Below are 25,990 nucleotides of genomic sequence, written 5' to 3' on the forward strand. Positions count from 1 at the left end.
TGCTTTGAGCCCCATTTGATTAGATCCACAGTTGTTGGCTGTCTCTATTAAATCAAGCCCCACACTTGAAAATGACACCAACAGTGAGACCAGCCAAGTAATATAGCAAGAGAACTAACGTGCCTCCTTTAGTTTCCAAAGGGTTTCTTTACATGTTAATTTCCCTTTGTAATCCACAGGGTGTGCTGGGAAGTAGGTTAGTGAAAGGCACTGGGTTCCTATTTCAGATTCTGAAAAAGCAGCTGGAACCTTACGTGTCTGCTGGGAGAAGGGGCACAAACTGAAAAGGGAGTCAGGAAACTCACGTTCTGGAAAGGCTCTTTCTATAGCTGTGTCACTTGGTTCACGGGACTTAACTCCTTTAGGATGTAGTTTCTTCAATTAAGTTAAGGGCCATTGCCTGAGAGAACAGGTCATCTTCCCTTTCTTTAATGGCTGTAGGTCGTTCTAGCTCTTCAGAAAGCAAAAGCATGACTCTATTCTATAGATGAGTCCTCCTAAGTAAAAAGTTATTTGATTGTCATTAAGCTGTTTGTTTCCTGCTCTGATCAGAGGACAGCAGCCCTTAAGGTAACATACAAAGTTTGTGGGGAAGGGACAGGATGTGATTTTTTCCCCCTTCATCCTATTCATAGGATACGGATGCAGTGGAAGGATCCACTGGTACTCAAGACTGATTTTCTATGTGAAAATCATGTCAATTCTATTGGGCTTAATTTCTTCACGGCATAATAAAATGGATCTGTTGGAGTTGGAAGCCTCAGAAGGGCAGGAGATGGGCTTCTCTTCTCTCTGTGTTGTTCTTTGTGCCTAAGCCAGTTCCTAAGAGTTGGTAGGCATTAACATTAGTTTGCTCTTGCTGCAGTAACAAATTACCTGCTAATCCCAGCACTTTGGGAGGCTGAGGCAGGAGGATCACTTGAGCCCAGGAGTTCAAGACCAGCCTGGGCAACATGGCAAAAACCTGTCCCTACAAAAAATACAAAATTAGCCAGGCGTGGTAGTACATGCCTGTAGTCCCAGCTACCTGGGAGACTGAGGCAAGAGGATCACTTGAGCCCAGAAGGTTGAGGCTTCAGTGAGCCGAGATCATGCCATAGCACTCCAGCCTGGGTGACAGAGCAAGGCCCTGTCTCAAACAAAACAAAACAAAAACAAATTATGACACATTTAGTGGCTTAAAACAACACAAATTTATTATCTTACAGCTCTGGAGGTTGGAAGGACTAAAATTGAGGGGTAAACAGTGCTATGTTTCTTTTTGGAGGCTCTAGGGGAGAATCAACTACTTTGCTTTCTTTCCAACTTCTAGAGGCCACCCTTGTTTCTTGCCTCATGGCACCTTTCACCCTCAAAGCCAGCAATGGTTGGTTGAGTCTCTTTCTCACATTACACATTCTGATCCTGCTTCCATCCTCACACCTCCTTCTCTGAGTCTGACCCTCTTTGCCTCTCTCTCCCCCTTTCACTTATGAGATACCTTGTGATTACATTGGGCCGATCCACATAATCCAGGATAACCTCTCCATTTCAAGATCCTTAATTTGTGAGATTTTGGGGTACCTATAACCTGAGCAGTGTACACTACACCCTATTTGTAGTCTTTTATCCCTCACCCCCATCCCACCCTTCCCCAAGTCACCACTAAGGAACTTACTCATGTAAGCAAACACCATCTGTACCCCAATAACACATGGGAAAATTTTTTTAGAAAATCCTTAATTTAATCCTATTTGCAAAGTCCCTTTTGCCACTTGAGGTAACATTCACAGGTTCCTGGTGTAAGAATAGAGATGTCTTTGGGAGGCCATTATTCTATCAGAGTGGTCAACAAATACTTGATAAACTTGTAAATATTTTGAGAAAATGATAAATTAAGCACTTCGAAGTATGTATAAATTCAGCTGATTCCCACAGCTCATCACTAGCTGAAGTCATGGTCACATACATACTGTACACTTCCAGACAAACAATCTTCATACCCACTCAAGCTCATGCTCACCTGAGTTTATGTTTTGGCTTTAAAAATGGACTCTAGTTCTATTTCACTTTCTTTCCCTGATAGAATATAATCTGTTGTGAGATTTTCCTAAAGAGGTTAATTTGAATTGTTTACTCCCATATTGAGACAGCCAAAGTTCCAGGCAGAATAGAGATTTAAAATTCCTTTCTACTTCCTATCTCATACTAAACCCCTTTCCCAATTACCATTTCAAACAGATCAACCAACAAAAAAGAGAGGATAGTAATCTTCAGACTGAAGCAGAGACACACAGAGCATACTGTAGACCCACTAGCAAAAACCCAAACTCTGCTGTTATTTGTAACCCATGAGTCACAGACCCTCTTCCTCCAAAATAAATCTTTCAAGTCTAAGTTATATTAACAGAACTACTCTCTCAGTAGAGGTGCTACCAACCATCACATCAATCACAATCCATACACCTTTTGTCAAAACTTTTTCAAATTTGTTCTCATGGCATGAAAAAAATGTAACAATAAACTTCCCGCCACTGTCCCCAACCCTCCTCCCACCAATGCAGATAAAATGTCAGGATGGTTTTGGCAGACCATAGGAACATATTTTCATTTTTTAAGTTTTTCAATTGTTTTGAAGCAGTGACATTTTATGCTGATCGGTATGTGTCACTTGGGCAAACTTCTACCCATTCTCTACCAGTACAATTACAGGGATCCCGTCTTATCTTTAAATTAACTGTAGCTTCAGAAAGACACGCCAATGTATTATATTTGCCCAATTATATTTGCCAGTTATAAAACGTATCATATATATAACTGGTATCAAAGACTAATTAGGAATAATTGAAAGTTAACTGAACAGTACACTCAAGTATGTTGACAGAAAGATATGTCTTGAGAACTAGATCGACACATACCACCACTTCAATATTTTCTACGTGAAGCCTTCTCTTCTTTTAAAATTGGCAATGATACCATATCAACAACAAAATTCACAGATTTACTTACTGATGGACTTAAGCACAAATAGAATATTTCTGTGTGGGCCACAAGGAAATAACTGCAAATTTCACAAGGTGCAAATTCTCCTGAGCAATTTTTCCTATGGTACTAGTAGGTCACTTAACATGTGGTGCCTACTTTGAGCACAGATAAATATCCTACAGTGGGTTTAACATAGCACGTAACTCTCACTGAAGAATGTGAATTTCTCTGGGAAAATCTAGTTCAAAGGCAAAAAAAAAAAAAAAAAAAAAAAAAAAAAGCCCTCTACTTTATTTAACTTATTTTTTTTTCCTTAGTTAATTCCATGTTCTTGAGCATGAGCCCTAAAATGAAAAGAAACTGGGTAAATTGGTACATATTAAGTATAGTTAATATCAAGAACTAGGGAAAGTAAGCACAAAATAAAAGTTGAATTCTAAATAACTAGACTACTTCACAGTCAAGAAATGTCACCCTTGGTGGTAATAACATCTTTCTTATGGCAAATGCAAGGTACTGTGGAAAGTTCTACTGTGTTTACATTTGTCAGGTCAAATACAGTGTTGAGGAAATTGGTAGAAAGGCAAAAAATAAAATAAAACTACCTTTTCCCAAGGCAATCAGACTTGGAAGGCAATAAGGATTCAATTTTCCTGTATGATTTGAATAACGAACTCAGTTTTCCACTCCCCTTCTAAAATGTAGATAGTGACTGTAGCTAAGCTGAAAGCTGTCACACATCTGGAAGACTATTTTAAAATAAATTCAAAATGTTTTGATTACATGATGCCAAGCATCTGGCAATGCAAACTTCTTTTAGGTGTTTTTCTTTTATAGATATTCAGCCCTGTATAGACAGTCATTGTGCTAGATTTTGGGCTACTTGTTTTATTTGGACAACAAAAAAAATATGTATGCAAAGGTAAGGCTTTCCTTATGATTTTGATTAGGTAGGTTTAACCTAATGACATTAACAGAGTTGCCATTGATTCTTACATTACTTGAACCACCCTCTAGCTGGGCTCTCTCTCTACCCCCAAAAAGCCCTTCAGAGGCTTCTACTGGTCAGACCCTCCCCAGGAACAGTATCTCTCAAACAAACGGCGTTCACTCACTTGTCTAAATAGTAACGGACTTTATTAGTTTCATTCCACAGCAAGGATGAGGAAAAGCGAGGCTTCTAGTTTTCCCTGCCTAATAAGAACCAGCCTTAGGAATACCTGTGGTTCACCAGTCATCCCCAAACATTTGCAGGCTCTTGAGGTAGGAGGTAGGTATTCTTCATGTGAGGTCGCCTCCCTCCTAATGTGAGCTAGCTCAGACTTCCAAAGCCCTTTTCCACAAACGAACCTAACCATTCCCACCTCCACTCCACCATCCACCTTAAGTCAGGTGACAATGCAGCGGCTGGGGTGTTCTGGGTAAACCACTCACTAGTTATTTGTTTTGTACCATGCATTCTACCTCAGATCACCTGTTCTTGCTTTTGACCTAGTGGGGCAGGGACAGATTCCTCAAAGGCAAGGAAAAGGTCGTATTTATCATTGTGGCCTCAGTACCTAGCACAGTGCTAGGTTCAACAAATATCTGTTGAATTGCTCTGAATAAAATGTCGTCTGGGGAGGCCGAGATGGGCAGATCACCTGAGGTCGGGAGTTTGAGACCAGCCTGACCAGCGTGGAGAAACCCCATCTCTACTAAAAATACAAAATTAGCTGGGCGTGGTGGCTCATGCCTATAATCCCAGCTACTTGGGAAGCTGAGGCAGAAGAATTGCTTGAACTCGGGAGGCAGAGGTTGCGGTGAGCCAAGATCATGCCACTGCACTCCAACCTGGACAACAAAGAGCCAAACTCTATTTAAAAAAAAAAAAAAAAAGTCATCTGCCTCAGTGTTGAGGTAAACGGCATTACATTTCAACCTTGAAATATAATTAAACAGGTAGCCAGGTTTGAGTTTAAGCAGTGTTCACGGTGTGGAAGGCATGAATAGCAGATCAGTGGGAGAAGTCTGCAGAGCTCTATTTGCAAAAGGGTGCTACTGGAACAACAGAAAAGACTGTATTTGTTATGAACAAGTGGAGTATCCAGCCTGTGTGTTTAGGCTTCCTTCAGACAAAGAATACACACTTTGGAGGAGAGAATCGATTTTGTCTCCTTCATGGAATATGCCCTGACTGCTGGCTTCAGTTCTGGAAGGCCCAGGACTACTCAGGGGTCTGGAGCATCATCAGCAACAATGGCACTGCAGCAATGGAAACCAGCACCTAGTGATGGAGCTTGCTCTGGAGTGAGTGAGGCCAGCCCTTCGATGCTAATGGGGACACGGCAGAGGGCAAGGCCTTGGGGCTTGAGTGCTGGAGTCATTGCAAGCTGCTTTTAGCTTCATGGGCAGTCATTGGAACCCTTATTCATGAACAAATTTGCAACACCCTCTGAGAACTCCCAGGAAAAACGTGGGAGAATGTGAAGACCCCAGAGGGCCTAAGTTTCAAATGAGGTGAGGACCAGAGAAATATGTTTTACACTGTTAATATGACTTCATTTAAAAACCAGTCTGCTGTGGCCTAGGAAAACCTGTATTTGATTGATTGCTAGATAGACAGATAGATAGATAGACAGAAAACAAATTTGATGTTATGAAGCAACATAATATTTTGCCATCTTATGTTTAATAGCATAATATATTGCTATTTAACTTTCAAATATATTTTAAATCAAGTATTTGAAGCAGTTTCATGACCCTCTGAGCAGAAAATATACCTAAGAAAAATGTAGAAAGTCTCCTAAAGGGTTAATTGTTCCAAGGTGGAGAATATATTTAAATTCAAAAATCTTTATGAAAACCAGCCTTCTCTTTAGGTTTTTTGCAAATAACAGCAATTGGTGGCTAATAATCTTAACCTTTAGTCAGTTTTCTGTTGATGAGAAATCAGAATCAGGGATTATTACTTTTCCAAAGAATGTTTAGACATCCCAGTGACATGATCACTATATAAAATATAATTCAAATTATCTCAGTTTAAACACTGACTTTGACAGTTAGTAAAATCATTTAATTTTCTACTATGGAAACTATTTTAATAATTTTAACCACTTTTTAGATTATATCAATTCTTTGAGATGAAGTACGACAGAGAAATGAAAATAATCTGTAAATTGAGCTCTACTGAAAAAAAATGATTTTCATTCTTCAGTAGGGATATTAACGGATAACCTTTCAAGCGCTTTTTTTTTTAATTTCTCTTCTTCCTCTACCTCTCCTTTCTTATACAGCTCAAAGAAAATCTAGCTCATGAAAGCAGACTCTAGTTAATGATCCCCTTCCCTCTGCTCTCTCCCATTCTCTTTCATTCACATTCCCAACTTTGCATCTCTCTTCTCATTTTCCTTTTTTCTTTCCGGGGAATGACCACCTCAAAGGATTAATTCAGAACAGGCAGCAGAAAATGGTAACAAGAGTGGGCAAATCAGGATGTGGATTTAGAATCAAGAGGTATTTTAAAGGAGGAGAGTTACTCAAATTAAACATATGTTAAGAATATGGGTTTGTTGTTCATGGCATACCTGCTGCCTGTGATCCCACCCTGGTCAGATGAGCCTTCAAGGGCAGAGCATTCCCAAGTGGAATAATAAATACAGCGGCTGGAGGGTACACGGATCTCAGCAGCTCTGACTTCACTGTAGGAACACAGGTGGTACTGACCTAGCTTAACCAGAGAAATGGATCATGGCCCCTCAGGCTCAGAGCCAGTGAGAATTCGGGCTCCAAGTAAACAGGCTTTGGGCATATATAAATTCTAATATAGGTCTTGGCATTTATACTATGCTTTGCTTCAACTGATATTGCCTGTTTTCCAAGGTGTCATCTTTCTTACTTTGATACATGTGAACTAGGCAGTAAAAATCCATTAGTCTTCTTTTAAAAATACTACCCAGAGGCTTAGAGTGTTTTTTCACTGGGTTGATCTGCCATCAACCTAAGGGTATGGCAAATTATGTTATGCAGGTAACAATGGAAAGCCTTACCCTACCTCTACACTTTCATTTCTCCTGATGTATACTTTGCAACTCTTCGCTGTCTCCGAATTTTGCACCCAAACCATTATTAATATGAACTAGTCACACATACAGCTCACCAAGGGTTTTCATCAGGAACTATGCAGAATATAAAACATGAACTATATTATTTACCTTCCCATTTCTGTCCTCCCTTGCTTTAGAAGAGTTTTGAGGTGGAGAACAGTCAAGTAATATATTTATGGCTTGAATTCATTCCATTGGTAGGCAAGATTCAACACTCTTGGATCCCTCAGGGTAAGTATCCATGATATAGATGTTGTTTAAGAATTTGTAAAGGCTTTTAAGAACAAACATTTTAAATTTAGTTTTGGAATAATATAGGTCTGAAAGGCTCACAGAGCCTATTTCCCATTTATTTTGACATTATTCCTGTAACACAAATACTAGCTAACTAGTGAAATTTTAACAAAATAATGAAGGGTATTTTTTTTCTCTTTGTACTGTGTATGAAAAAAAGAGTACTTGCTAACTAAAAGAATAATGTGAGAAAATAAATAGTTTCTAAGTCCTTCAATCTTTGTTTTTGTTTTTGTTTTGTATTTTTTATTGGCATATCATAGTTGTACATATTTTGGGGGGTACATGTGATATTTTGATACATGTACACAATGTGTAATGATTAAATCACAGTAGTATCAGTTTAGAGATATGATACACAGCCAACCAAATATTCTTAACTCTTCGTTAAAGCAGGCAGGTCCCAGATGTTTAATTACAAGTTTGAGTTATAACACAGCATTGGTGTTCTGTTTCACTTCTGTAACAGTGTCCCAAATCAGCAGCTGTCATATCAGAGGACCTGATATAGTGAAAATTCCTATTGACACAAAGGATAGTTTGGAGACTGTGATGACTTGTTTTTCAAAAAAATCATTTAATTATCCTGGTCTTCTTTAGTAAATCATATCTCATTTGAGAATTGGCCTTCTCTGTCCATGTTGTCTAAACTTGTGATGTTTTACAAAACTTGGCTCAAAATCCCTCATACAAAGGGAAGAACACATTGGAATGTTCTAAAGGCAGGAAATTTATGTAAAGCAGTTTTCAATATAGAGAAGTGATCATCCAGTGAAATTCTGTTCTGAAAATTAGCCAAGTACTCACAAATTTGACAAAGCACACAAAAAAACATGCAATAAAACATGTCAGGGTCATCGTGAGGAGTGTGACTGGGGAGAGCGGAGAAAGGCTCAGGTGGGGTTTTCTCTCCTCTGAGCATCTGCTCCAAAAGTGAAGCCTTTCCAACAAGTTTTTTGGAGATAGGTTGGCATGGTGTCATTTATGCCTGTGATAAAGTGCCTGGATTCTCTCAAATGCTTGCATCTTCCCCTGCCAAGTCATCATCCATTCCCATTTGCTTAAAAAATTGATTATTAGATGAAACAACAAAATAGATCTCCAGTTACACATATTAAGTGGGGCTATATGCAGAACTGTTGATCAATTGTTAAGGTTGGCCAACGCATTTTCTCTATGGTTAAAACAAAATTAAATCTACAGTTGAAATACTCATGAATCCACACCAATTCCTGTGACAGGGACCTTCCTACTCTTCCTGTTCCCCTCTAGTTTTCTTCACGCGCACGTGTCCTTGCTGCCAAAGAAGCATGTTTACTTTGATAGTGGAGCTCCTTTAGCCGTTAGAAGCTACAGTTCTACTTTTTATGTTTGGAAAATGCTCAAAATGTGTTACTTTCAGGGGGAAGTAAATACTGGGCCACTTTGAGAGTCAAGCCCTTCAAAGCCTAGCAACGGTGTTTTGAAAACTTCTGAATCTATTTTTGTAGAATCTTTGTCCCATATTTTCCCTGTGTGGATTTTCTGAAAGGCTTTGAGTCCTTGAGTGAGCATTCTTCTAGTGGCAATTTTAACATATCTGCTGAATGCTTTCATTTGTGCTGCTGGTAGGATACACAATAATATACATCATTAAATTAATACTGTTCCCATACAGCAGTTCTTTTCCAGGAGTTGTTTGCCGGCTGTCCAACTGTGGGAGCAGAGGGTGGGATACTGTTGATTTTAGACATAAAGAAGGGGACAGTGGGAGCCGAGCTTTTAGTGATGAAGCCTTTTAGGGTCCTGGGCAAACTACTATATGTCTTGTGTCAGATAACACAATATACAACATCACTGTTCACAAAGAGCCCCCACCCAAGATGAAAAATCACAGATAAGGCAAGATAGTTTACTAAAATGTGGACTGAGAGCACTCTCTTTTAGAAAGTGTCTAGGAGGGAAAGCTAAATAAGCCAAAGGAAAAACGTGTGCGTAAGCTGCTTATCTGCTATTATTAGCAAGGTGAAGGGATCCTGGCAACACTTTGTGGTCTTCAAGGACATTTTGGCTTCTCTTGGCATGATGCTCTGGAATTATTTTTTCCATTTTTTCATGCTGTCTCTGTAACACAACCTCTTTACAGAATATATCTCAGGAAATGACAATTGGCTGTCGAATCCCATACAAACTGATTGGATATGACAGCTTATAGGAAGAAATATTCTGTAGAGAAGAAAGTTTTTACTCATACTTTTATATTTTAATCCTCTTTTTACTTTTTTTGGTTAATGTTATTATTTCAATTAGATAATTTAAAAAGCAACACATCACATACCAACCCCTCCTAAGAGCAATCATAAGATTTGATGATTTTTCTGATAGACAGGATAGGGTTTCAAATTTGCATTATTTTATCTACTGAATTAACGATGAATTCTAAACCAAACTAATGCTGCCATGTGTTTTTAAACATCTCTAATCTAAACCATCTGGAGAGGCATGGTTTTGCAAAGGCATCCCTTTCAGGACACTGTGGATTTTGTCACTGCTTGAGGTTTTGGCAAACCATCAATATTACTATAATTCTCTTTCGTGAAATATAGCTTTTGACTAGGATTTGAGAGTCTTGGTTGTGTGTGTGTGTGTGTGTGTGTGTGTGTGCGTGTGCTCATGCATTTATGTGAGCATGAGCACTTGGGTACAGTTTTTGCTCCTATTCTTTGTAGTTTTCAGAAGACCATATTTATCATGAACATTTTAAGGAAATAAGGATTTTAATTTAATTTCAACTACTCAACATAACACTAGACAAAGTTATTGAAGAAGCAAAGATGTAAGGCTGCATTACATAACTTATTGTTCATAGGTGCTGGAAATACTTGTTTAAAAACTCAAAAGGAAAAAATATACCAGCTTTAGAGAACAAAAAACAGTGAAGTTATAAAATAATTATGGATACAATAATTTGTAGCATATACGACATAAACTCAATATATTTTCAAGGAGATTAGAGTTAAAAATTAACGAAGATAAATTTTTCACCTAATAAAAGCAACATCTTGTTAAATTCTTTGGCAAATAATGAACATACCATTGAAAAATAAACAACCAGATATAAAAATGGAAAAAGCAAAGTATAGACTATTTGTTACAACAAAGGTTAGAAAACTTCCCCGGGAAGTAAAGATGATTCTATTTGCAGAAATTCTCTACAATAGTAAATACTTTCAAATAATTCCAAAAATTAAGTTTTGCTCAAAGCCACTGTCTAAAATGAATTAAAATAAGAATGTGACTCCTGGAGAATATGAGTCTCTGTATTTGTTAATAACACAGTGTGTTCAAAAAGCCCCATTCATCCAACAATATTAGGCAACTTAAAGACGCACACAAATCAGAAAGTGTGGACCTAGTTTGCAGAGGGGGAAAAAGATATATTTAAAAAAAATAGATGGTCTGGAGTCTAGAAGTGGTTCCATCCCTAGAATATAAACAAGATGAAGCAATGTACAAGTATCCCTCTCGGAGGTGGTAGTGGCCTCTGTCCACTCTTGGTGGGTACTCATCTGGCCTGGGGCAACTACAGCCCACTCCTGCTCCATACTCGTTCCTTTCCTGAAAGGAGGTCCCCCATGCACATATCTCTGAGGAAGGGTGTTGCCCTTCTGAGACTTCTCTTTCCTTTCAGACCACCTGGTATTCTTTTAAACCTGCTGTTGCCTATATGGAAATGTTGTAGGATAAAGAAAATGCATAATCTGATAGTTCAGAGAATGGAAGTCCTACCAAAGGGTCCTTGGGTCATACGTGTCTCTAAGAGGGACAGCTCTTAACAGATATGCTAAACTGGTATTAAATGAAAGTAGAAAACATTGGTCAGCCCCATCATCCTTATTCTTGCTTCATAGCCTACAGAGTGTGTTAAGCACGGCAAATGGCCAGTTAGTCTCTAAATAATTCATTGTAGCCACGTGAGCCATGTAGGTACAAGAGGGTTCATTTATGAAGCCGGGGCATGGGGCCATCAGTGTGAGTAGTCAAGCCAAGGAATCCAATGCATCTGACCTCGAATGTGGCAAAAGCACAATAACAGGATGATATTCAAGCCATACACACAGTATAACCTTATGGGTTATCAAAATGCTGAGCTCAGCTGGGTGCAATGGCTCACGCCTGTAATCCCAGCATTTTGGAAGGCCAAGGCAGGAGAATCTCAAGGTCAGGAGATCAAGACCAGCCTGGCCAACATGGTGAAACCCCGTCTCTACCAAAAAATACAAAAATTAGCCAGGCGTGGTGGTGTGTGCCTGTAATCCCAGCTACTTGGGAGGCTGAGGCAGGAGAATCGCTTGAACCTGGGAGTCGGAGGTTGCAGTGAGCCGAGATCGTGCCACTGTACTCTAGCCTCATGACAGAGCGAGACTCTGTCTAAAAAATGAAAAACAACAACAACAACAAATGCTGAGCTTATTTTGCACTCATTGTTAAGATGCCCTTCTCTACCTGCCCCCAGCACTCTCCTGCTGCCTGAATGAATTGGTACCTCCCTGGAGAGCCCTTCAGTCACAACCCCCCATTCAGGAACTAAGGAGGGAGGTCACATCCACACTATTTGGACAATACACAAAGATTGCTAAATATTTTGAATTTCATTCTGGTATATTCAATAATAACTATTGCTGACACTAACTGGGTACTTACTATGGGCCTGACACTAAACACATCACGTTTATTTATTTATCATAGTCTCATAACAACTGTTTGACTCACTCAATGTCACAGAGCTTCTAAGTGGTAGAATCCAAATTATAATTCCAGGCTGTGTGGCTTTATAGCTCACTCTTAACCACTATGTACTTAACTTTCTCCCAGAACTCAGAAAATGCCTCATCATCATTTAGTTAGGAAACAAATGGTTAAATAGTCGGGATGAGAGAACTTTGGAATTGTCTCAAGTTCCCTCTATCAATCGGCATTTTAATATAAAGAACACACATATAAATTTGACCAATGTGAACACAGCCCAGGCAATAGAAATAATTGAGAGAAGTCAGTCAGGTGATGGAAAATTAAGCATGGTTGGGATTGGGGAAAACTGAAGGGCTCTTGTGGAGAGGGTCTCACCTCCAGTGTATCATTGCTGTGAGGGCCTGGCCATGGTGGGTACCTCCAAAATAGTTGTTGAATGAATGAACACATGAATGGGTAAATGAATGAATCTAAGTTAGGTGAAATTTCTTCAGGAATATATCCTAGCAAGAAAAATAAAAATGCCAAGGTTTAAGCTTCTTCCCACGTGACTATCATGCAATAACAATAAAACAAACAGATGTAAAGAGAATACTTTTATCATTTCAAAGCAAGTTCACCAATTACTATGGACTGAATTGTACTTCCCCCCATCGCGACCAAATTCATATGTTGAAGCCCTCACCCTCAATGTGACTGTATTTGGAAACAGGGACTAGAAGGAGGTAATGAAGGTTATGAGGTCATAATGGTAGGGACCTGATAGGATAGGATTAGAGTCCTTATAAGAGATATCAGAGAGCTCATTCTCTTCATCCACCATGTGAAGACACAGCAAGACGGTGGCCATCTGCAAGCCAAGAAGAGAGTTCTCACAGATTATATCATGTGTAAGGCTATACACATAGTATAACCTTACCAGTTATTAAAATACTGATCTCATTTTAGCTCAGTATTTGCTGCCTCCTTGACCGTGGACTGCTCAGACTCCAAAACAGTAAAAAATAAATTTCTGTTGTTTATAAACTGCCCAGTCAATGTTATTTTGTTATAGCAGCCTGAGCAGACTAATATAACTATATTGTTTCTATTATCCTCATTATAATCTTAAGAGGTAGCTAGAATCCCATCTGTATTCAACCCAGATCCCTCAGAACACCCATCTTCCTGAGACTAAGCCTTCTCTCACCTCAGTGAATGGCTGGAGGTGGGTGGGTATTGAAGGGAATGGAGGGACAGGCCAGAAAACGTGCTCATATTGCAATCTGGCTCTCACTGCACAGCATCCGTAATTCCCAGGATAATTCCTGAATGAATCACACTGGAGAAATCCCGGTTCAGACAGTTGTAGCATAGTGGATAGGGAGAGAAGGGAAGGGCATTTAGGCAACTGGACAGAATCAGCAGTGCTGGAGTTCTGTGTTGACAACATGTGTGCACATTAATGGGATGCAGCAAATGCTAATAAGAGGCTCAGTTTTTGTAATGATCTGAAATTCTAGCTTGATCATTTGCAATGTGACATGGCAAGACAAATAAAACGATTTTAAAACAACTTGTTTAAAGGTGTATTCTTATGGCATCCTCTGCATCAAATAGCTCACTTGGTATAGAAATGATCTCCGCCATTGCTGTTTTCAGATGAGGAATCACCTAGAATACGATCTCTTTGCTAGAATCCAGCTGATAATTCTAACATCCCTAGATGTGTCCCAATGATCACTTCTGCTTCTTCATGAGTTGCTTTTTGGAGAAGACTCTAGAGGAGGGTAGATAAAGAAAGAAAGCCGGAGAGGCAGGTTTTCTGCTTCCAGCTTCCTGGGCAAAGCAAAATGAAATTCCTGCTGTTTGATTTAATAAGAATCAGTGTCTAGCTCATCGGATCGGTCATACTCAATTGGCAGAAAAGAAGTGTTTTGGGATGTCTGCATTTCATTTTGGCATGTACACTGATATTCCCTTATGTCTTTTCCGAAAGGCGCAAAGTAGCAATGTTGTGGCACTATTTCTCTGGTCTGATCCATGTAAGTTGTATCTTTTACGTAAGAGTTTAATTTTAACTTTATGCCAAAAGTAAGTTTAAATTTTCCATGATTTTATTCTTCAAAATGTGTGTGATAATCTATGTTACACTGGTTGAGGTTTCCTATTCTGTTTTCCCATCCTGAGGTACTTTGAATATCACATTCGAAAACTGTTTAGGTCTCACTCTGGTTTTCATATTCTTAGCCATGGAGTTTATCTGGCAATTATAAAGCACCTACTATGTGCTTTCATTTTGAATCCCAGGAATTCATACTAAATATGAAGCAGTAATTGTCAAAGAACTTTCTATTCTTTTATCTATTTCTCTTTTTTGATCTGTAATCACCACTTCTTAGCCTAGGCAAGAGAAAAGCTTATAAGATGCCTTTTTCTTTTTATCAGCTGGGCCATAAGCAAGTTACTCTTCTTTTCATTTAAAAAAATAAATAAAAATCCTTAAGGAGATTTTAACACATCTCTGGTCAAAATATACTTTATAAAATTAATGTCAATTAATTTACATCTTTGCATTCACAACTGTTTTGTAGATTTGGATTGCAGACCACAACTGGGTTGGAGGAGGGCCAAAAATTGATGGAGGAAGAAACAAGGTTTATTGAAATAAACTTTACAATTACACTAGAGACTAGAGAAAGTCTTCTTTGCATGGGATTGGGAAACACAACAATAAGGCCCCCATGACTCACCCAGGGTCACTCAGCAGTGTGGTCAGCTAGGAATGGAACTCCAAGTCCCAACTTTCTGTCCCTGTCCTAACCACCAGCCCACACTCCCTCCTATGTTACCGTCACTCTTCACAGGTGGAACTCTCTTTGAGGTTAGCAGGAACCTCATACAGAATCAAACACTGAGCAGCTGAGGCCGTGTGCAGCAATGACATCTGCACCCTTTATAGAATCTTAATGGGAAGTGAAGCCCATGTAGGAATAAAGACTGAGGGCTTTAAACACTGACACAAATGAGGTTAGCTGATATTACCTACTTCGCATTCTGCTTTGCCCTGAAATTGCAAGGGTTTCAGGTCATTGTCAGTTTCAGGTCATTGTCAGATCCCCCTCTAAAAGAGATTGCCAAGAACAAAGAAACCAAATCAGGAAAAAGTAAAAGTAAAAATAAAAACCTCTGACCAAGCTAAGACTCTAAACATAGCTTTTCCATTTACCTCAATGCAGATAATTCTAAGGTATATATTTCTGATTCTATTCATTCCATTTAAAAGAGAAAGACCACACCAGGGTAAGCAATGCAGGGTGGTCAGACACATAATCTAATGACAGTGTGTGGAAGCCACTACAGAAGACAGCAGGAGCACTGCCAGAGTGTGCTATGAGGCTGAGTGGCTGATTTCTATGCAGGGTCCACCAATATTTTCCAAGTATAGACAGTTTTTATTGAAATAAAAATAGAAAATGCAGGACCAGAGCTCATACTAAAAATTCAGTTTAGTAAAGACACCAAAACTGCCCGTGACAGTAGAAGATATATTTTGGCCTTGCTATCCATAACAGAGAGAAATGAAGCTGTATACTAAAACCTTTTTATGAGTAGGCTAAAAGCTTGTCAGTCTTTACAAAACACCATAGAGCTGATGTCTGTTTCTTGTGCATTTGCTTTCCACTGACTGAAACAATTCTTTTCTGATCCATTGGTTTTTCTTACAATTATACACTTTTTAAAAATATGAAGAATCAGCAGAGATCAGCAGGAAATGAATAGCTAATGCAATTACTCCAAAATTATAAAAGTACAGTCATCATGAGGTACTCTTGCTACTCTCTACCTCTGCCCTTTTTCTAAGTAATGTATTGTCTAGTTTTGAAATTATCAGAACATCACAGCAGAATGTGGAAGCACGTTAAAAAGACCTGATTTCCCTGAGTTAGTGTCTAGAAAGGACCAGTTGTAGTAAGATTTAGCAAAGATCAGATAGGACATAGAAGGAAAGTTATAGGTCAGTGAGTGAGGGCTTTGGTTTTTCCACATATATATTTTAATTCTGTGGGATCTCTAAATTTCCATTTAGGGTTAGAAGGTGGTAAAGATAGCCATGTCTAGAACCATGTCTAATCAATACCTTATAAGGGTACGTGGCCAAAAATATACCTTGAATGGGCTGTACAGCCTTTGCTATCAAGTCCCATGTCTGCTCACGTTTTTAGAAGGCAGCCTGGGTGATGGCACAATGTATGCGATAGAATAAGCCTCAGTTCCAGGACTGGCTCTACTGTTCACTAGCTGGGTAACCTCTAAAGTATAAAATCTCTCAACTGGAAAAAGAGAATAATAACATTTTTCCTACCTCTCTGTTGTACAATCAATGAGATCATGAAGGCAGAAGTGTTGGGAAAATTTAAAATACAGAAACACGTAGATATTGCTACAGGTATCACACTTTAGTACAACGGTAACCAAATTGCCTTTATTATCTTATCCGTCTACCTAACCTCCATCACTATTTTATCTAGGACTTCCCTGGCTGCTGAATGTTTCCTGATTTGATCTCCCAACAGTTCAGAAATACTAAATATCATAGCAATTTTGTTTTTCTTTGGCGGCCAGTGATATTTACCTGGCTTTTATCCCAACTTCATGAGTATCATGTGTATCAAAGTGCTGACTACAAGTTTTTGGAATCAACTATTTTACTCAGTATCTTTTGGTAACTCTGGTATGACTACCTTGTTAATATATTTAGGGTACCTCTTGCTTTTTTTGAAATCATGAGTGTATTTTCTTCTCAATGACATATATTGGATCATTAAGGGAGAAACTAAAAAAAAAATTGTTGGAGAAATGTTTAGTCAATGGTTCCAAAGATACACACACACACACACACACACGAATGCCCTTTCAATTAATACTAGTATTAACTATTGTCATGTGGCAAAACAAGTAATTTACAGTTGATTCCTAAAACCTGTAGTCAGTTAATATAATTAAAATTTAAAAATCATAATAAAGATCATACATATTGATTATAATAATGTATTATTATTAGATTTTTTAAATCAAAGATATACTTCCTGTAATATCAAAATAAAAGGCACTGTTTTTCAAAAACGTGCTTTTCTTTATTTCTTAACCCTCACAGTATTTTCCTGGGAGTTTAGCAAACCTTGTAAAACTGAAAATTAGGATTTTGTGCTTCTATGATTACAGAAGGAGCATATCAAGCTGACTTGAAAATCTTAAAAAAAAAAAAGAAAAAGAAAAAGAGAAAGAAAGAACCGTTCTTATTTCAAAGGCTCAGAAAATAAAGGTTATTTACCATACAGACCTAGACTTCTTGTTAAGTTGTTTTTGAGATAGCAAATTAGAAAAACATGGCCAGAGTTAGAAGTTACTCAATCAGGTTGAGGCTGGGACTCTATTCCAGCAGCTCCTATTCCCCAAATTATATCTGATAATGCTCTAAAGTCTAAACATATTTTAGTTCAAAAAGATACTTGGCTCTTAGATAGAAAATGGCACTAAGCTTCCAAAAATCAACAGGTTTACCCACCCTTTTCAAATGATGTATTTGTATTCAGAGTAATCTGCCACTCAGTACCTCTGAATTGTAACATTTGAGAAACTGCAATTTTGAGCTGAAATGTTTGTTTTTTATTTGCCTATGCATAATCACAGGATAGGAGCATTAATAAAAGGGTTGGTGTATTGGCCTATGCTGAGGCCTATTATTTAGGCAGAGTCATGGCAACAGAGCAATGCTGAACGTGTCCAAGGGTACCATAATTTCAGCCTGTATTGTGTCAAGTGGAAGAGAAGACGTGTCCACAGAGAGAAGGAATGAAAAATACAAACATATTTGAAATTAGCTCTGCATTTTCAAACCAGAAACAGCATCTGTATTTCCAAGTAACTCAAGAAATATGGGTGGTAAGTCTTGCCCCACGCCGGCTACAAAAGTATTATCTGTTAAGCAATATGGCGCCCACAAACTTAAAATCGGCAAAATCCATTGAACTGCATTTCCAAGAGAGTAGGAGACTTGAAATGGTAGTGCTCTGAGGATGTCCACGTGGGTGGGCAAGCATATGTTGCTTTTAAGCAGAGGAAGTGGCACACCACGATTTCTTCATAAGTGTGAGGTCTTTATAAACTCATCCTCATGGGGGCTGTTTTAAATAGAAAGAAAATGGCACACAGTCCCCAGCCAAGCTTCCTAACTGTCTGGGGCGGGGCGGGGGGGGGGGGGGGGGGGTTGCCACTTTCCCAAAACATTAGGTTACTGTGGGTAAATTTTCCAAAATTGTCAACAATTTCATTTTTAAACTGAGTTCTTCCTCTCAGCATAAGACAGATGCAATACAGCACAAACTATATTTGGTCTAGCAGGAGATGTAAGTTATTTTTACTACGCTGACTCCTACCTGACAGTGGAAGACGTATTCTGGTGTGGTTTTCTTAAACTTCATGTTCCAAACCAAGGCCACTCCATCTGGTTCATGGGGAGCATCTTCATTGTTGTTGTAAGAAGCCACCATCAGCTCAGGGTACTAAATGGAAGAGGTCACAAAGACGAATTATGCTAAGATGACAACACAAGGAAAACTTCGTTATTCCTACGTACACGTGGTATACTGCATAGTGTAAATAGTGCTTTCTATGTTCTGGCATACCTAGTATCAGCTTATTGCTGCAACCTCCTGCAGTCTTTCTTCTGCCTCCAACACTCCGTATGTGCTTGTCATACTCACTGGTAACTATCAAACTACAAACATCGCTTTACCTCTCTGTATTATATGACACTTTGTGCTACTCCCTTCCTGCTCCAGTATTGGCTTCCATTACATCTTTCTCTCCTGATTGTCTTCCCTGACTTCTCATTTCAGTTCCTGCCAGTTCTCCTTCTAGTACATATATTCCAAGGAGGCCTGTTCTCCCTGAGTAAGTTCATCTACTCCAGTGGCTTTAGTAAGCTTAAAATGCTGGTAATTTTCAAATCTATATCTCTAGGCTTAATTTCTCTCTGAAATGCAGATTTCATTTCATAGTGGGGATTGCTCAGGATTGCCCATAGACACATCACTTGCAACACATAGAAAAATGAGCTCATTGACTTCCACACGAAACCTACAGTTCCTCCGTGTTCCCTATTTTAGCATCTTGCACTAACATGTGCCTGGCCCAGGCCAGCTGTTCTACATTTATTTTTACTTCTTTCTCTCTCTCATTCCCATTTACTAAATTTCCCTAATTCCTTAATACCTTTTAAATGAATATTTTCTTTCTATCTTTAAGTCAGAGCCTGCTAACTTAATTTCTTATCTGGATGAAGGCAACAGTTTCATAAATGGCTTCCTACACTGACCTACTCCATTCTTCATCCTTTATCAGGAAGACTTTACAAAATATACATTTGGCTAAGTAATTTCTCAGCTTAAAATACTTTAATGGCTCATCATTACTTTCAAGGCAAAATGCAGGTCACATAGGATCCTTAATAATCTGTCATTTTCTGCCTTCCCTGCTTACTCTCCTACAACCTTCCCTCTTTCTCCCCACCTCCCACACCCTATGACCCAGCCTCACTGGACTAGTTTTGAGGCACACAGGTACATCTATGTACCTATAAGTCTCATACTCACTCTCACTGGGATGCCTCTTATGTGTTGTTTACATAATTAACTCATCCTTTAAGACTCAACACAGGCATCAAGTCCTCCAGACAATCCTGACTTAACCAACCACTTCCTTCCTCGCCTATTATCAACTCCCTTAGTATTATGTGTCTGCCCTGCCAATTAAAGCACATGTCAAATGCATTATAATTTTTTTTTCTATACCTATGTCTTGTCACTAGATTGTAAGCTCTTTGAGTGTAGGGACTGGTTTTTATTGACCTCTGAATCCAGGGTCAATTCCTAGCACATAATAAACTTGTGCCAAAATTTCTTTAATTATTTAAAATTTTTAATTTTAGTAATTATGTGCTCAATAGAAAGGCTTTTTATTTCATCCTTTGTTGTCAAACAATGCTAATAATTAAAGGCTTAAATGCAAGAAGCATACCCAGTAAAATAACAAGAAAGACTCTATAGTGATTCTAGGTATTAGAAAGACCTACTCACCCTACATCAACTCTGTCCTGAGTGTTATTAAATAAACTAAGGACGAATCTCATAGGAAGTACTTATGAGTTAGGACACATTTCATGAAAATGTCATTACTACACAGAAGTCTCAAAAGGCAGCCCTATTAAATACAGCATCAGGATTATAGCAGATCATATTACTCTCTTCTTATAATTTATTTTTTTCCTCCTTTTTCATTATTGTATACATATATTTTATGGAAGATTGTCTTTATGAATTTGAACACGGATCTTTTTTTTCTATTAAAAATAACTAAATCTAAGTCTTATTCATTCTTCCAGCAGCCTCAACTAAAGAAAGCTGCAGAGAGTTACAACTTGCTGGTTGTGCAGAGGAAGTATAAGCATACAGTGATACACATGTATGTGGCCACCAGGGGAAGTAATCATTCTTTATTAAAAAACGCTCCTCAGCGGATAAATCAAAGGCCTATTAAGAAAGGCCTTTGATTCAAAGCCCATTCAAAGAAACTAACATCCAGATAAACACAGAAGTCTCCAGACTGTCCATCTGAAGTTTAACTATGTCACATGTGAAAAGGCAACTCTATAAACATCAACACCACTACCACAGGGGCCAAGGAGCAGCCAGATGCTTCTACAATAATATCACCCAGCTGGGTCTCATTGTTGGCACCCACTTGCAGCTTTTCTTTTTCCACTTAAAAATATTTAAAATTATTTAGTTTTAAAACTCCTTTAGAAAACAGGGAGTGCTTTAGTAAACTTATCAGTGAAATGCCATTGGCATAATTTCTATAACTGAGATCGTAAGGCCTAAAGATACTGATTTAAATTTTATCTCATGCAAGTTTTTGGGATTTCAAGGTGCCCTCTAGTATGTCTTTTTCCACTGTTTGTTTGAACATGACTACTCATATTTTCTTTTTCCAGTAAAAATCACTAAACAATTATTTAATCTTAAATGTTGTTCAAAATTATTATTTTAAAGAGAATATAAAGAATTACTAAATTCATGATCATTTGGTTACTCATAGGGCTGAATTATCCAATATTTACTCTAGGAGAATTTTACCTGGAAATTACCAGATATGCTTTCACACCCATTTTTTCTAACAACTAAATGAAACCTGGGGGGGCGCAGTGGCTCACGCCTGTAATCCCAACACTTTGGGAGGTTGAAGCCGGCAGATCACTTGAGGTCAGGAGTTCGAGAACAGCCTTGCCAACATGGTGAAACCCCTTCTCTACTAAAAATACAAAAATTAGCCAGGCTTGGTGCTGTGTGTCTGTAATCCCAACTACTCAGGAAGCTGAGGCAGGAGAATCGCTTGAACACAGGAGGTGGAGGTTGCAGTGAGCTGAGAGTGCACCACTGCACTCCAGCCTGGGTGACAGAGTAAGACTCTGTCAAACAACAACAACAACAACAACAACAACAAAAACTAGCATTTACTGGAAAGGAAGGAACCATCATGTTTTAAGTGCCCTTTAGGTACCAGACACTGATATGTTAATTCATTTGGTCCTCATAACCCTCTAAGGTAGGCAATGGTTTACTCATTTCCACAGACAAAGAAACCCAGAGCCTGGCTTAAATAACATATTCCAAGCTTTGTTGCTAATAAGTGATAAAGCAAGAACCCCACTTGAAGTCTGTTGGGCTTCAAAAGCTTTGTCCTTTCCTCTCCACTGTGGCATGCCTCAAGTGTCCCCTATAAATATGTAAGGCACCATGGCAGGTAAAATACGTGACATGGATGCCCTGAATAATAGGCTCTTCTCTATAGGAACTTATCTTTAGGTGGAGGGAAGTAAGACACCTGTAGAAATAACTACAAGACAAATACAAAAGCAGACCATGACATGTGCTAAGATAGAGGCAGAAGCAAGGTTCTGCAGAAGCATGGGGCCAGGCATGCTGACTCACGCCTGTAATCCCGGCACTTTGGGAGGTCGAGGAGGGCAGATCACCTAAAGTCAGGAGTTCAAGATCAGCCTGGCTAACAGGGTGAAACCATGTCTCTACTAAAAATACAAAAATTAACCAGCCCTGGTAGCTCGCTCCTGTAATCCCAGCTACTCCGGATGGGGAGGCACGAGAACGCTTGAACCCAGAAGGTAGAGGTTGCAGTAAGGGGAGATCATGCCACTGCACTCCAGCTAGGGCAACAGAGTGAGATTCCATCTCAAACATAAATAAATAAATAAGCATGGAAGCTGGTGTGGAGTGTGGCAGTAAGAGAAATTGAAAGGGATTTCTGAGAAGAAATGAGACCTTAAGCCTTGTCAAGTGGGTAGGTTATTAGGACAGATGACAGTAGGGACAAGAGTCCAAAGAGGGGTGCAGGAGACCCCTCTTGGTATCTGGCTGGTTCATGTGAATCTCTCTTTGGAGATTACCCCAGTAAATAGAAGCCTAACTTCCCAGGGATAATTAATTAATTGCAGGGTTGATACTTGACCCAGCTGAGCCAATCACATTCTCTAACCAGAATATTGTAAACTTTGAACTGAGACACAGGACCCGGGAGCTGGCAAAGGGGTCTGGATAAGGACAGCAGCTTATTGGTGAGGTCCCTCAAGCTGCCCAGATTCCTACTATTTCTAAGTTTTGGTTCTTCATCTTTTTCATGGATTCCCTAACTACTATAATGACTCCCCAGTAAATTCCTCTGTCTACTTAACGTAGCCAAAGGTAAAGTCTTTTTGACCAATACAGTGAAGAAGAATATGTCCAATAGACATCAGGTTGTAGTATTACTATGTGGCTAGGAGGCAGGCTATATCAAGCTATATAAAAGAAGAAAGGCCTGGAAATGCCTCAAGGCATCATCACGGAAGTCACTGAGTACAGGCTAATGATTTTAGATTTTATTCTGGGGGACAAAATAGGAGTCATACTTTGCAGCTAATGATAATACTGCTACTGCTTTTCTCACTACTATGTCACATTTATTGAGTGCTTCTTATGCACCAGACACTTTTAAAATTATCAGTCCTTTATTTTTATTTTATTTTAAGACAGGATCTTGATCTGTCTCCCAGCCTTGAATGCAGTGATGAGATCTTAGCTCACTGCAACCTCTGCCTCCAGGCTCAAGCAATCCTCCCACCTCAGCCTCCCAAGTAGCTGGGACTGCAGGCATGCACCACCATGCCTCGCCAATATTTGTATTTTTTGTAGAGATGGGGTTTTGCTATGTTGCCCAGGCTGTCTTGAACTCCTGGGCTCAAGTGATCCTCCTGCCGTGGCCTCCTAAAGTGTTGGGATTACAGGTGTAAGCCACTGTGTCCAGCCAAATTATCATTCCTTTATATACATTAATTCATTTAATACTCACAATAGGTGTGTGAGCTAGATACTATTATCATCATTTCATGAATGAAGAAACTTAAGCCAAGAGAAGTTAGGCAACTTGCCCAAGTTGATACAGAGTGTATAAGTAATCTTTACAAAGATTAATCTGGTAAAAGTACTTATACTGACTTAACATTATAGAGACTGACATTAGGGAGACCAGTAAGAAGCTGTTTCCTAACATAAGCAAGAAGTAGAGAGCATGACATAAAGTAGGTGTCAAATCCATGTTTGTGGATTTGCATTGCTGTCAATAGTAATCTTTTTGCTATTGTAAATTTGATTGGATTTAGCAACTAACTGAACTGCCAAAGATTACTCAGGTTTGCATCCTGGATGACTGCAGGAGTGGAAGATGCAATTTACATGTGAGAGGAAGTGAGTATACATGGTGGGAGTAAGATCATGAGTCTGATTCTGCACACATCTGAAAACTCTGTCACATGGTGTGTGATAATATTATTGACTCACTGCGCTAAATAATGTTCAGTGGGTGACAAAGTTGACATAATCCTCCAGGTTCCCAGATTTCTTCCAAGGAATGATGTTTGATGATGTTTTGTAAATATTTCAAAGTTAAAGTGTTCTGGTTTAAGAAGCTCAGGAGATCAAAAAAAAAAAAAAGCTATGCTGAAACCTTATAATTTCTTCCTTTTTCTCCCCTCAGTTCTATTCTGTTACATTCAGGAAATCATCCTAGACATACATGCCACCACTACACACCAAGACTGTTCCTCTATCTCTCTTCTTTCTTAATATCATTGGATTGCATCTAAATCCATCAAAAAGTCTCTTTATCCCATAAGTATGTAATCCTGGTCCTTTGAACCCCACAGAAGTGTTGTGATGTAGGAGCTGAGCATTCTAATCTCTTTTTCTTGTGCCTCATATACAATGCATTTTTCAAAATTGCAAACATTTCCCCCACAGCGTAGGTGGGTAGGTCACACAAAAATAGGGGAAAATAAATGTGGTCTCTCCATGGTAGAGTTTCTGTTATTTCCAACTTACTTCCTCCAACACAAACATCATGCAAGACCCTATGTGGAAACACATCCACGGGCAATGTGGCCCATCACCTACTGAGGCAAGGCAGGGACCAGCCTCACCCCATGCCTCCTCAGGGAGTGTTATCAGCTGACCTGAGAACAAGGGTAGTTGCCTTTGAGGAATGTGTCAGATAAGGTTCCTGTGTAATTCCCCGACTCTGAACAAGTGAACAAGCTGAGCTAAGTGCTTCCTCAGGCTTGGATCTGATTTCTGTGCACACACTCAAGCGTGCTCAGAGACCACCCACACACTGGCGGAAAGCGGTTGGGCAAACCCTGCTTGTCTCAGTCTCTGCACGATCATGCACTGTGTGCTTTGTTGTTTGGATACAAAAAGGGATTCAAGAGGAGAGAACATTCACCCACTTGATGGCTGATGAAGGTCTAGTTATGGGGAATTATACCCCTCTTTTGTTCCCCTGTTCTTCAGTAGGATTAATTGGGACTTACCCATTTTATAGCTCTGCCTAGAACACCCTCTTCTCCCCTCCATTTGTCTAAATCTCAGTCTTCTGAGAAGCGCTGTCTGACCAGAAGCAGATTCCAACCTTCACTGAACTTTGAGAGCACTTGCTATCTGCCCCATATCATTCTGCACCTTTACAAGCTCTTTTAGTTTCAGATCCAGAAGGTCTCTGTGGGAAGCAGTGGTTAACAGCATATGCCTTGGGATGCTAAAATACTTTGGTATAAATCCCCACTATACCATACCCTAGTTGAGTGATTTTCAGCAAGTTACTTAGCTTCTCTGAGCCTCAACTTCTTCAAATATGACATGGAAATAGTAAGGGTGGCTGCCTCACATGACTGTTATGAAGGGAAAATAAGAAAGCCTTCACAGCAGCTGTCATGGTGCTTTGCATAGAAGAAAAATAAATTAAAAGCTAGCTATGACTATTATTCCCAATAAAAGCATCGATAACAAGAAAGCAGAAACTGTGTTGTGCATAAGTGCTTAGGAGTAATCATTCCTGCTTCTCTCACTGTTCTTACGTCACTGTTATTGCAGGAAGGAACACTGTTGTTAAGAATGTGGGCTCAGGCATCAGATGCTTAGGTTCAAATTCTGATGTCACCACACTAGGCTGTGTGTTTGCATATGTTACTTACCTACTCAGTGCCTGGTATATTGTTACCTAGTTGAGGTGGCTATTCGGCAAAGTGGCTTTTGGTAAATTTGCCTACTTTCACTCTGAATGCCACACTGATGGGCTTAAATTTCCTTTTTACGGGTAATGGGGAGTTTTGGTCCAGGGAATGAAGAGATCAGGTTTTTTATTGTTTGTTTGTTTTTTTGAGACGGAGTCTCACTGCGTCACCCAGACTGGAGTGCAGTGGCACAATCTCGGCTCACGGCAACCTCTGCCTCTTGGGTTTAAGCAACTCTCCTGCCTCAGCCTTC

General features: G+C 39.2%; 1 protein-coding gene across 5 annotated transcripts in view; it reads right to left on the reverse strand.

The window, feature by feature from the left end:
* The window catches only part of DYNC1I1 (dynein cytoplasmic 1 intermediate chain 1), a 319,991-nt gene that overhangs the window by 84,990 nt on the left and 209,011 nt on the right, over positions 1-25,990 (reverse strand). For all 5 annotated transcript variants that reach the window (XM_025379447.1, XM_025379445.1, XM_025379446.1 and 2 more), the window contains one exon: positions 18,494-18,619. In XM_025379447.1, the coding sequence (XP_025235232.1) occupies positions 18,494-18,619 (126 nt within the window). The remainder of the gene's footprint in view (positions 1-18,493; positions 18,620-25,990) is intronic.

This window comes from Theropithecus gelada, chromosome 3 (assembly GCF_003255815.1).
Source record: "Theropithecus gelada isolate Dixy chromosome 3, Tgel_1.0, whole genome shotgun sequence".
Lineage (NCBI taxonomy): Eukaryota > Metazoa > Chordata > Mammalia > Primates > Cercopithecidae > Theropithecus > Theropithecus gelada.